Source organism: Staurois parvus, unplaced genomic scaffold (genome assembly GCF_062004578.1).
Source record: "Staurois parvus isolate SC_StPar_1 unplaced genomic scaffold, SC_StPar_1.0 ptg000466l, whole genome shotgun sequence".
In the NCBI taxonomy this organism is placed as follows: Eukaryota; Metazoa; Chordata; class Amphibia; order Anura; family Ranidae; genus Staurois; species Staurois parvus.
The window spans coordinates 596,717-610,407 of record NW_028318262.1 but is presented as its reverse complement, the minus strand read 5'-3'; the positions used below and the strand labels follow the sequence as shown (position 1 = coordinate 610,407).

At 39.1% G+C, this 13,691-nt stretch overlaps 1 protein-coding gene across 1 annotated transcript in view; it reads right to left on the bottom strand.

Annotated features, from left to right (window-relative positions):
- Window positions 1-884: 884 nt before the first annotated feature.
- The window catches only part of MCCC2 (methylcrotonyl-CoA carboxylase subunit 2), a 103,290-nt gene continuing 90,483 nt past the window's right edge, over window positions 885-13,691 (bottom strand). The window contains exons 16-17 of the mRNA XM_089689015.1: window positions 11,424-11,509; window positions 885-1,089 (exon numbers count right to left, since the gene is read on the bottom strand). Coding sequence (XP_089545141.1) covers window positions 972-1,089; window positions 11,424-11,509 — 204 coding nt within the window. The 3' untranslated portion in view covers window positions 885-971. The remainder of the gene's footprint in view (window positions 1,090-11,423; window positions 11,510-13,691) is intronic.

Below are 13,691 nucleotides of genomic sequence, written 5' to 3'. Positions count from 1 at the left end.
ACAATACTCAACTGTTTTTGAGTTTCATACGCACTGAAATGACCTATTTTCTAAGGAATCCACCCTTATACTAAACACTCAATTAATGATTAGAATATTTTTGCATTATGCATTCTGGATAAAAGGTGCATCAAAGATCACCTTCCAGATTTCTAAACGGGAAACCAAGTTCCAATTGCTTATTTAACTGTCATCAGTGAGGGACTCTGTTTACAAGGTTGCCTGCTTTTCAAGGAGAGCTGCCTGAAAGGTCGTCTTAGACTCCTTTCACACTTTTGCTACGCTAATACACACTTTTCCAGTGTGACAAAAGCGCATGAAAAAGTTCACCCTTTGTATCCATTCACAGATGCAGGTGCGTAGCATTTTGAAAAGTCCAGTATGCTGCATCTTTGGTGCAAATTTTCAAAAAGTGCACACAAAAAAGCACCTTTCATTGTTGCTCAATGGAAACGCATCAAAATCTTTAGAAAAGCATTTTCGAATAAATACAATTTTTTAAAAATTACATTAAAAAAGTGCATCAAAAGGCACATTGAAAAATGCACTGCATCAGTATTTTTTGGGTCACATGTCCACATTTCACAGGTGAATGCTGGGAGTCAGGAAACCAGAAAGCACAAAAAAAAGCATTAAAAGCATGATAAAAGCATGTTACACATACATTTTAAGCGCAGCAGTGTGAAAGGGCCCATAGTTTTGTTTTTACCCGGACTGTGATTTGAATTGCTTTTGAAATCACTGCAAAGTTTAATTCTAAAACATGGCAAATATAACAAAAAAAAAAAAAGTGTATGCTCAACATAAGAGGCAGGGATAACTAACCTTTCACTTATTAGGTTGTTCTTATGATTTTTATACTATATAATAAATTACAAAGTGTGTTTATATAAAAACTTTTATTTTACAAGATGGAAAGCTCTTAGGAGAAGTCTGATAGATTACAGTAGTGGCTTGGGTTCTGGAGTGAATCACATTCTGAAAACGCCAAACTCAGTCTTCTGTGTTGGTGCGTTCAAAGCAGCACTGAGGCTCAGTCCCAGAACTAATCTGGTATCAGCCGGATCAATTATCCCATCATCCCATAACCTGCAAATATAACAGAGAATAGCCAAATTATATTCTTGTACAGGCGATGAATGTAGTGTACACTGTGCAATATTCTAAGGCCCCTTGTCCAGCTGCTGTGTGTTCTTTTCAGCATTTTAGTATTGCCAAGGAGGAAAGGTGCAGCATCCAGCCCTACTGTTGATGCTGTACTGAGTGGAACTGGAGTGTTGATATCCCTAGGGACAAATGTCCGAACTGCAGAAGACCTGCATTCCAGGCATTCATCCCTGAACCACTCTGTACAGCGATCAGCCCCATCCAGCTGCAGCCTGTCAGACTATGAAAGGCTGCAGGCAGCAAGGCTGGAACATACACCTGTGTACATGGGGCCTTTAATGTAGTGTCATGTTCCGGCTGTTCTTTAGAGTAGTAGTAAATATATGGTAAAAACAATACAGAAGAGAGGCAAATGGATGGATGCTGCCTATTAAATTATACATTTTTTTTTACAATTTTTTATTAAAATGAAAATAATTTTTTCATTTACAAATGTTTATATTGTTTTTTCAACAAATACATAATATGGAAAAAGAAAATAAAAAAGAAAGAAAACAAAAATTAAGCATACATAAAAGTGAGACAGACTGCATAAAATAATTATACATAAAGAGTAGGTAACAGATTCTGTGTATATTTATAATTGTAAGAGTGACACCAAGCCCATACAAAATGTTTTATCTAATTTTTGGGAAAACAGGAACAGGTAGAATTTGTCAGTTTTTTTTTTGTCTATTTTCCCCTATTGGGAAGACTGCCCTTCAAGAAGGTATGGGGGCACAGCCAAAAGCACATTTTAGCAAAGTGAGGAAGAGTAAGGCCCCTCTCACATAGGGCAGACTCTGCCTACAATCTGCTTGCTCAGCAGGGAAACCGTTTGCTTAGCAGGTGGATGACAGTTTTGCTTGCACTCCTCTTATGCAGATGAACAGCCTGCTCTCCTCTATGGGCAGTCAGATGTAAACGTACTGCCTGTCCATTCATACCAGACTGACATTTGATCTTGCCAGATGGAGGGGAAAGGATCCATTTAAGAAATTTAAAGGAAGAATGTGGAACTTCCACTATCTCACATCCATTAAAATGTTGCATCTGAGATTATGTGAAATACATCTGGGCATTTGGGACAGACAGGCCTCCTAGATCCTTGGGATACTGCAGGGTCAATTAGCGTATCCTATGGAGTCTATTTTTCCACATGAAGTCTGGAAATAGAGCATTAATGTTTCAAAATGTTAACAGAATCCAGGTGGGTGAATTATGAAGAATATATAACAGCTGGATCAACCAGATTATTCTGATTATCTACCAATAACAGATCATGTTAATTTACTCTATTTACTAAATTGCCTAAGCTGGAAGTAGAATAAGATCAATGAATTCCTTCATTTTAGAGGAAATAAAAATACACAAATGTCTTATATACTGCACTAGTTTGAGGCTAAAGAGGGTGCCCTTCTGTCCTTCCAGGAGGGATCTAAAGGAAGAGTTGATTTCCACCAATTTTTGGCCCAGTATCAGCTAGAAATAAATTATCATGACACATTCTCCACTACAGTTCCCTTCCTGAACACCATCACCCTAGCCCTTCTCTACTCTATTGAAAGCAAAAAAAGAAGGCAGCCCAAGAGCGCTCTGTTTCATACATATGCTTGCCATGGAAAGGTGCCTCTCCAAGGACAGGGTAGGTAGTAAATATCTGCAAACCTGACCATACAGTACTTATCTGGCCAAAAGCTGGGTGCAGATGTCATAGCTATACAATAAGCCTAACTTTACCTTTTTTGTAGGTGTGCACGTGTGTTTCAGGGAACCTATTTATTTATCTTCTACAAACCTCAATAGCAAAGATTTAGCCACAATACTTTGTGGCTTTGCCCAAATGTACAAGCTCAAAACAAAGACATCACTTATTTATTGAACAGAATCCAAAGGGGACTAGGACTTCACCATTTGGCTTCATAAAGGCTACAAAATGTGGTTGAGCCTCAAAATTCTGGAGAACATATTATTTCCTAAGTCTTTATAAAGCATAGGTAGCATTTGATCTAACGTGCCAGCAGCCATTCAAAAGTAAAAATCTGTTTTCAAAGAAATTAGTCTGAAAAGTGATTTTTAAACTTTTAAAAGTAAAAGTCCTGTCTAGGAGCAAGCACCAAAGGATGCTTGCTATAAATTATGCTAGAAAGAAAAGCCTCATCTGTGTGTTCCACTGACACTGTTTGCTAAGGGACTGACTTTGAGCCAAGCCCTGCCAAAAGCCCCTTGTGTCTAATAAGAGTGCCGCAGAGGTCAGTATGGGCACTATCACTGGACAGAAAGATGGCGATTGGCTTAGGCAAAAGTTTTCAAAAATCCACTTTACAGGGTAAGAAAACATTTAAGTTTCACCCCTCCCCCAAAAATGGTATGCTTTCCCTTGATCTTGTTGTGGAATCCTGCGGAAATACTTATATTCCTCACAAACTTCTATAAGGGATGTCCACACATGCACAAGTCCGCCTCATAGACAGTTGGGGATGGTAAACATACAGGAACCAATCCATCTCCCAGCCACACAGGGGTCATTGGGGACCAAAGTGCGCAAGAATGACATCAGGTGAAGAAGCGGATTAGGAATTAGAACGTTGAGGAGGTGGGTTACATCTTCTTAGGGGAGTAAGGGGAAAAGGATATTTGTTTAAATCTCTTTAAAGGGGAACTCAGTCCTCCCCCACCCGTGATTTGTTTTTCTCTCTCATCTCTTTTCACTGGTATACTACAGAATTCACACTCACCCAGCCAGTGAAATCCTCCTGTGATCTGATGTGCCACTGTCACACACTGGGTTCCCGCACTACAATCTTGGTTGCTGATGTCACCAGAAGCCACTTCCTGGTTCAGACAGCCCAGCTCCCTGATGATGTGCCACAGGGTTATCCATGAATGAAGCCTAAAGCATTCTGGGATATGTGATGTACATATACCGGGAGGCTTCAGAACAAAAGAAAAATGTCATTCTGGCCTGTTGCAGAAAGGCAACCAGGAGTGGGGGGAGAAGTAAAATGATACCTAGTGCATTAGTTAGATATCAAGTCCATTTGTGGAAAGATTGTTTTGATGTTTCAAATGACCTGCATGTTATCATTGTGAGTAGCTGTACCACAATTCTATGTTTTCAAAAATAGTATGTGGGATTCCTGGCTTTTATCTAAATATAAGAAACGTCCAATTTTCTTTCAGTTATTCTGTTCATACTCTGAAGCATTGGCTTGCTGGACTGTGGACTTATGTTTCTCCCGTACACGTGTTGAAGGGCTCCAGGGTTTGTGATTGATGTGGTGAAAAAAAAAAAAACACTTTTTGCTTTCTCAGAATCTTAATAAGTTCTCTTCTGGGTCCTGGAGCCTTAAGGCTTTGTGGAGCTTTGGGTAGCAGAAAGCTTCTATTTCTATGTCCACATCTTACCTGGTGGCGAGACCTAATTAGTCTCAGCTGTTGACTAGACATTTTATATGTGAGCTGAATGACGCTCGGAGTTCTCTCACTCTGGTGTAGGATCATGTTGCTGAATGATAAGGTTGACCATTGACAGCATACAAAAAAGGTGCAAACGGTGTTTGCTTAGATAGTGGTTCAGATGATTAGATATTTTGTTTCGCTACAGACTTTCTGTACAAAAGCCCTCCTGCATTAAAACTATGTTTCCTGCCTTGCTAAATAAAAGTGCTGAACAAACCTGCTTTCAATCTTATTTTTATTGAATCAAAGATGTGTATACATATGCGCACCAAGTACAAAGTATGATAAGTAAAAGAGAATGGCTTTGTATAAAAGACTGCAGACATACAAGTTCAAGTCACATCAGAAGATCAACAACAGACAAAGGGTGCAGAGCACCATTTAAAGAATCCTATTTGGTCTCATTAAGAAAATATAATTTCAGACAAGGCAAGTCTTCGGACATCCATAGTTAGAAAAACTATGTATATGCTCAAAGGATCCCTAAATTAGGGGTCACATAAGTGGTACATTTTTGCAGAAGAATGCGGATCAAGTACAAAATGACTTGGAATATAAAGAGGGTAGAAGAGAGGGGAAAAGAGCAAATAGACAGAAGCAGAGGGCTAGTACAACTCCATCATGGCTGTGAAGCGATGGGTTCCGAGATGCTCTTGGCCCATGGTAGAGATGAGTAACTCAGATGAGTAGCAGAACACGGTCCAAGATGTCCAGGTATGAGAGTACTGCTCTGCCTTTCCTGCGCCAACAGATTTTCTATATTGCTTAAAGAGTCTACCGCAGTAGCCCATTCCCCCACGGAAGATATGTTGGTTGACTACCAGTAAAGGGGATGACCGCGGTAGCGGCATCAGCCAAGAAATGTTGAAGGATATCTCTCTTTGCGGATTTAAAGGGTCCAGGGAGCATGGACAAAAGGGCTATTTCAGATGAGGCTTGAGTTGATGTCCCCATCAGTCTGCAGTACCAATCAAAAATTTGTTGCCAAAATCTTCTGATGGGGGTGCATTGCCACCAGATATGGAGCATGGTGCCCTCTGGGGGAGTGGTATCATCAACAACAATTATCAGGTACTGACAGGTTGAAGTGGTGAATAATGGCCTTGCACCTGTACCATCAGGTGACTAATTTAAACCCGGTTTCTTGGTGGCTAAGGAGAGTTTATGGTTCATGGTAAAAAAACTTTTGCCAATCAGAGGGAGAGATAGTATGACGAAGCTCTGCTTCCCAGGTCTGTGCATAGGGTGGGAGACTGGGGGATAATGCGTTTAAAAGTAAATTGTGCAATTAAGAAACTATATGCATTAGGGGGTTATCTTGCAAAAGCATAGATTCAAAGCCTGTCGGCTTGACAAGTACGCCCGCTAGCGAGGGGACAGAATGTATGTATGATAAAGCCTGTTACCTCTGTAGCCACTGTGTTTGGTTGTGTAAGGGTGCCACGGAAGAAGTATCCGCAGTTAAAGATGGGTCTGCAAGAAAGTACCTGGGCAAGTCTCCTATGTTCACATTGATTCCAAGGCCCAAACCTCGCTATATGGAGAGGCGGTGGAAAAGCAGAGGTTACAAAACAGGGAGTCATAGGGCCCACATGTTTACCAAATTAACAGCAGAGTTCGTATGATCCCAAAGATGAATAGTCTGTCGGGTAAGACCATTGGAGATTGAAGGCCCTCAATGACCAATATGCGAGGTCCAGGGGAGGGCACAGAGGTCAATAGGACCCAGAGCTTAGAAGAAGAATGGTTAATACTGCAGCCTTATGACTATTGACATCTTTTGATGCCATTCGAATATCTAACAGGATGGTCAATGAGGATTTTGAAAGTCTGGTTAGGAGGTTATGGGGATGTTTTGGGCAATCTACTGGGGTCTATAATTAAGGAAAAAATGTTAAGAACCCCTTAATATATATAATATTATTGGGGAGGATGTGTTTTGTGAACTACTTATGCAAATGTACAAGCACAATAGTTTTTTTAGTCAAAACTTGAAAAACATGCTGCACAGGCCAGTTCTCCAAAGCAACTAATCAGAATATAATCAGTTACAATAAACAGCTCATATATGGTTGCCATAGTTTACTAAACATCACTAAATGTCTATATTAATATTTACCATGTCATAGCACTTCGGTTTAAACATTTCACATACATATTGCTTTGAAGAACACTAAATCTGGCCATACACTATACAAAATGATTGCACAATCTCTGTACAATCTTCTTTGAAACTATGCAATAGGACGACATATCTGAACAATGCATTCAACTTGTATCAAATCAGGCAGGTCCTACGTAGTTGATGATAGATTGAAAGGGGATTGTACAATCAGATTGTATGATATAGTGCAACCTTAAGGATTCATTTGCATGGGCAACATATACAGGATCCTCGTTCTGATCTATGTTTCTACTGCTATTCTGGGAAAGGGGGCTAAAATGATTAATGTTCTAGCGCTGTTCAACTTTGTATGCACAGTTCAGATTGTTATGGCACGCCTTGTTCAATACCTTTTTTTTCAAACTTTTTCTGAAATGGTCAGATGTATTTTGGCATGTTTTTTCAGAACACAAACAGCATTAGTTGAAGCCTTTCTGAAACACCATCTTATGGGCTCGCATACTTAACCAGTTACTGTCCGGCTGTTATTTCTCTATATGACGTCCTCCCAGAACTCCCAACGGGCCGTGAGGTGGTATGATCTGTCACCAGCTGCCGGTACCATGTGATCGCTGTGACCAACAGCAGATCAAATGACAGTTGTACACAATGGCTGGCTTTCATTCATGCCATCCATTGTGTTGAGCTCTGTGATTTGGTCACAGTGATCACATGGTACAGACAAGGCCAATCACAACCCATGTGTACCATGTGATTAGCTATGCCAAATCACTAGTGGTGCACCAAAATGAAAATTCTGGTGCCAAAACCGAAAATTCAGGATGCGCTTTGCCGAAAACCGAACGCGAAATGGACAGTTTTTAAAAATGAATATATTTATTTTAATACACTTTAATGAATAAAAAACCATCCATATATACCGCAATTGTTTTGTAAAATATGAAAGATGATGTTACGCCGAGTAAATAGATACCCAACATATCACGCTTCAAAATTGCGCATGCTTGTGGAATGGCACCAAACTATGGTACTTAAAAATCTCCATGGGTGTATTTAAAAATTTCTACAGGTTACCAGTTTAAAGTACAGAGAAGGTCTAGTGTGAGAATTATTGCTCTTGCTCTGACGTTCGCGGTGATACCTCATATGTTTGGTTTGAACATCATTTACATATGTGGGTGTGTCCTGAAATTCACTGGTATAAGCAATCATAATGTATAAAAAAAAATCTTGAACACTTTCCCAGAGTAATACTATGTTACTATGGTGAGAACAAAAATCGTAAAAAAAAAGAAAAAAAAATGTTTAAAAACTGAAAGAAAATTTTTAATTTTATTTTTACATACTGTCACCAGTCCGTGTCCCTAATCACTGCCACATCAGTTATATGATACTGTACTGCACTGGTGACAGTATGGAAAAAAAAAATTATGACAGCTTCATTTTCCAAAAAATCACAACTTCAAAAAAACTCAACAGGCATCTTACCAATTACATTGGACTGTCTACTTTTTAAAATGGGGGTCAATTGGGGGATATTCATACCGTCCCGATGTTTATGAGCCTCAAGAAATGGCCTAGTTTTTTTGAAGAAATATTATTTATGTGCATAATTTTATAACAGAAATGAAGAAAAACATTCTTTTAAACATTTTCAGTCTTTTTTTTTTTATCTAGAAAAAAATTAAAAAACAGTGGTGATTACCACCAAAATAAATCTCTATTTGTGTAAAAAAATTATAATAAATTCATATGGGTACAGTGTTGCATGTCCACACAAATGTCATTCAAAGTGCAACATCTTTGAAAGCTGAAAATTGGCCTGGCCAGGAAGGGGGTGAAAGTGCCCGGTGAAGTGGTGAAATGTTTAACTTCATCCAACCTAGAGATCATGATTTACACATGCTATAAAATATTATCATACAAGTCTTTCTGGAAACAGTCTGAAGAGGGACTCTGTAATTTAGTGAAATTGATCACCACATGTAAAGAGATGTAGACAGCCTGGTAAATACTAACAGGTTAACAGCTTACTAACGACCCTCATAAATACAGGCTGTTCAATGAATGTTAGCCTTTAATTTGATTTATAATTAAAACCCATGAAAACACTCAGAGGACAGATATTGATGGGTCAGATGAGACAGGAAAAACTTCAAGGGTTGGAACAATATCACTGAAAAAGTGTCTACCTATTTGAAAAGACACTGGGAACAAACATGCAGTAGCAATCCATGTTGACCAATCAAGTGTTATCCTTAAAGCAGAATTTAAGTCAATGCTTTCCTCTCCTTCAATGGTCCAATGTCCATTGCTGGCCTCTTCTACCATGCTTCTTCCAGGTACCAGGCTATGGCCATATGCATGGGTCAGTGCGGGATGACTCCACTCCTGCGCATGCTGAGCCTGAAACTGAGCTGCACTTACATTAAAGAATACTGTGAGAGCAGGCTGGTAGGTATATTGCAGAAGAGACTTCCCATTTCTCTTCTGCAATAAAGAACCTGCCTTCTGGAGAAGAATTTAGTTTGGCTTACAGTTGACCTAGCATAAAATGTAATGTTTCATTGTAAGTGAATATGTGCCATGTAATGTATAAGTGTATTGCGTTACCAGCCACAGGGATCCCAGCATTCCCCCTGACTATGCTTTCGTCTGCTTTCCTCTTCAGAAGTACAGGGGCATCTTTGTACATGTACTATCCAGGGTTAAAAGTGTATGGCCAAGAAATACGTTTACCCAACTTCCCTTCTGCCTTGAAGCACACTTTCCATTCCCTTTACTGCCCCACTGTTCTGCCAGCTGCTGAGAGCAAACCCTGTGCTCCCATGTGCCAGCGGGCCAATCACTAAACATCAGCACTGTCATGTGGAAGGAAGTGGAGCAAGTCACGTTACTCCATACTGGAACCTATCAAATCTTTATCAAATAAGGCACTTCCTGATGACGAGCTATTGGTCGAAACGCGTCGAGGTTTGATGACACAACTTCCGCCGACGTCGCTTCTGCCCTTTGGAACGCACGCTGGAACACGATGGCCGTCTTTGATTCCATTCACAAGCAAAAAAGCTGAATACACTCAGTGCCAAGTCATAGGCACTTTTTTGTGAGTTGCATCTTTACTATTTGTCCCCGCTATTAAAGGTTTTATAGTTTTACACTATGGGATGTCCTTTTTTGTTTCTATTTCTATGCTGACAATTTGCTAAATTGCCTGTGGAGGAGAGGAGGATTTCTGGGATTAATTTAGCATCTGAGGATTACTGGTTACCTTTCACAATGCTTCCATGGGAAGATATATTGGTTATTATGAGCAACGCTGTGGAAGAACATCGGTCATCAACATCACGTTGTGCATTGGGATAGTCCCAATAAAAGCACTAGTGATCATCCTAGAAATAAATGGTCACAGAATGACGGTGAGTGCAAATCCATGTGGGGCACCAGTCTGAGCACAGTGGAGCACTTGTCACTTTAATACGGAGCTCACAACCAAGAACGTAGCACACTTGCACCTTATTTTCACATATTGGGACTGCATACCTAATACAACCAGTTTAATTTGATGTTTATTGTTTATTACTTACAATTATTGATTATTTTTGAGTGTCAATTTTTTATTGTTTACACAACTTATGCGCGGTCCACATGGCATTTATGATCAAATCTTTGTCTTCTCTGCAGGGGGAACTACAGAAAGGTAAGTATTTGCAGATGGGAAGAGGGAAGTTGAGAAAACTTGTTATTTTGTCCTACATAGGGGAAAGGAAATTATTTCACATATACTAATATTGAAAAAAAAACCCACTCTGGCTCAGTTCTTGCACTGCCTTGAAAATGTAATAATGTGCAACAATTTCTATCATGTTTTGCTGGATTTCTAGAACTACAAAGAGGAGCACTTTTATTAGACAATGTGGGAGAGATTTACTAAAACTGGAGAGTGCAAAACAGGTTGCAGCTCTGCATAGAAACCAATCAGCTTCCATTTTTTTTTTAGTCAAAGCTTAATTGAACAAGCTGTTAGAAGCTGATTGGCTACTATATACATCTCCACCTAATTCTGACTTCTCAGGTTTTAGTAAATCTCCCTCTGTGTGTTATCCTTTCATCTCTAGTACACACCTCCTACCTGGGTGATACTGTGGCTTTTATTTATTCCCTCTATGTGGTTTTAATTTAGGCAGTTCTGTGTTCCAGGGACCATCCCGTCATTTGAATATATGCCACTTTTAAACCATGGAAAGGACTCGGATTTTCCACCTGGATGCTCATATTCCATACATTACAGAATTGGCTGTCCTCTGTTCTGTCTTTTTCCCACAATGCTTTTTCCGAAACTCTCATGCTTAATGAAGTTAGAAAATATAAAACCTTGCTGTCCTCCCGGTCTTCCATACTTCCTTTCCTACAAACACATGGCTGGGTAGGGATTCGGGAACCTTCTAAACACTATTTTGGGACATGACCACAAAAACAAATTCACATTTTTTAAAATCATAAATGTAATAAAGCATCAACTTGGCCGATATAAAAATATAAGAAAAAAAATGTGATTATATATTCTTTTAGATTCAGAAATATGGTAGATGGCCGAGAAGATCTTAGCACATTAAACAAAAACACTACAATACACTGTAGTATAGAATCCAAACATGGACAGGTCTATATTGCACTCTTGATATCTCACCTTGCACTTGAGTAATATGGATTTCCTTCCTCCTCAAATCGTTTGATTATTGGTTCCTTCAGAGCAGCTTCTTCTTTTTCGGAAAACTAATAAAGTAATGCATAGATATTAAATGAAGCAATCTTTATATATTTTAATAACCAGCCTGTGCAGGCTGCACCACAGAGCATGCTAGTTCTTGGAACAAACAACAAAAGCTACAATCCATTCTCCAGCAGTAAATCAGGGGATAACACAATTGGGTACAATTGTGCAAATTTGTGTCACTTCACAATAGAGGATTTAGTTGTGGGCCGCTGGTGTCTGTAGGGGAGGGCCATGCCAATAGGCAAGAGGATGGGGGCAAAAGTTGTTAGCTCCCCCAAGTGCCCCAATCTGCCTTAAAATGGATCTTTCACCATTAATGTTACTTTCTCTCATTCACAGCACTAGTAAATAATGTTTCAAATACTGTGTAGCTCACAAAGAAATTATTTTAAATAATTCTTGGTGATGTAATTGGACATAAACACATCGCTAGCTTGTGACTACCACTGAAAACCAAGGAAACAGAAAGCCTGTTCAGTGTATCATAGAACATGGCCACAGGGCAAACAATTACATTTGTAATATGAATGCAAACAGGCAGACACTTTCTGACCTAATATAAAATCTTAAGTAATGAAACTGGCATGGGGCCTAAATGAATTTATCGAAATTAATAAAATGCATTCCCTTCAAAGTCTGACAAACGGCTGGTTTTATTGCATGTTTCATTAACGGCGTCACAAACTGGTGCTTTTGATGTACAAAGAAAAATAGATGGAAGAATACCAGCTCAATGTAGTAGACAGTCAAAATGGATATTTATATTAGGAAAAGCTGCCTGCTAAACAAAATCAGTCACTTTAAAAAAACAAAACTTTCTGTACATAGCAGTTATAGGCAAACAGCAATGACTATGCTCGATATGTAATTACCCACAGCAACCAGATTTCATTCTACTGTAGTCAGATCAGTAAAAAAAAAAAGACGCATCATAATTAGTTGCTGTGGGTTATTGCATTGCTTTCTTAAACCACATGAAAACTGAATGATATTTAGTTTGCTAAAACACTGCACATCAAACAACTGCCTGGATTCTTTTAATAAAACAAAATTTGTTTCATCTTTTTTTCATCCTTTGTTACATCTCAGGTCTACTGATATTCTGCAGCCTTTTTCTACATACATACACTCCAGTGATGGCCATAGGGCATTTCTCAGGTCTGGTTTTCTGATGGTGACAACAGTAGGCCATGCCTATGTAATCTGTGTTGTAATGGCCATTTGCAGTCTCCATGGGAAGCCTGCATGACATGGTGACAATGCAGGAGCTCAATTGGGGGACAGGGACTGAGCATTGCCACTGTAATAACAGGAAGTGCCCAAACAAGAACCTTAATGGCAGGATCACCAAGTATTACATATCTTAATGAAAGCTGCAGATTTAAAACTTGTGAAACTTATGTTTAATTTATAACATTTTTATGTTTATTGGAGATTTTAGTGATGTTCGTAATCTCCCAGCATCAAGTATGTTATATCAAGTACTGTATATATAGCATGACCTCACACACTTGAGCAGGAATAGAGTAGAGAGCTAAAAATATTCGGCAGCAGAAAAATGAGTTCTCAGACAATAGCACTACTCCACATTATGTTGCTAACGATGTACATTTGGTAACAAAACAACCAAGCATGTAAACAGGATAAAACTACTTAAAGCCATAATTTGTGACACACTATATACTGGGTCCACTGCTAAAACCTGAAAGGTGCACCCCTTAAAGTAAATCTAAATCCAAACACTAAAATCTGGTAAAATCATAAACCTTAAAATCATAAAGTGTTACTAAACCCAAAACAGTAAAAGCCTGTATATGCAGTAAATCATGCTGGTTATACTCACCATGGAACCTAAGGGGTTAATCATCTGCATTGTGTAAAAAGGCCATTTGATCCTGATTGCTCTGTTCCTCCCCTTGTTTAAGGGACCACGTCTTATCTCCTGATAAGACAGACTGAACCATAGGCATTTTGCACAGTTTGGTGTGTATTGTTAGAGATGTTTTTTTTTTTTCTTGGGAAAGTGCATGTGATCAGCACAGGGCCAATCAGCGCTGCCCACACAGAGGTCAGGGATTTTGCATCCTCCTAGAGCAAAAAGAAAACTCCTCCTACAAGCTTTAGCTAGTGCTTAGCTGAACACTGATAGAAGCCACAAGACTGCTTTAACCTCTGATGAGA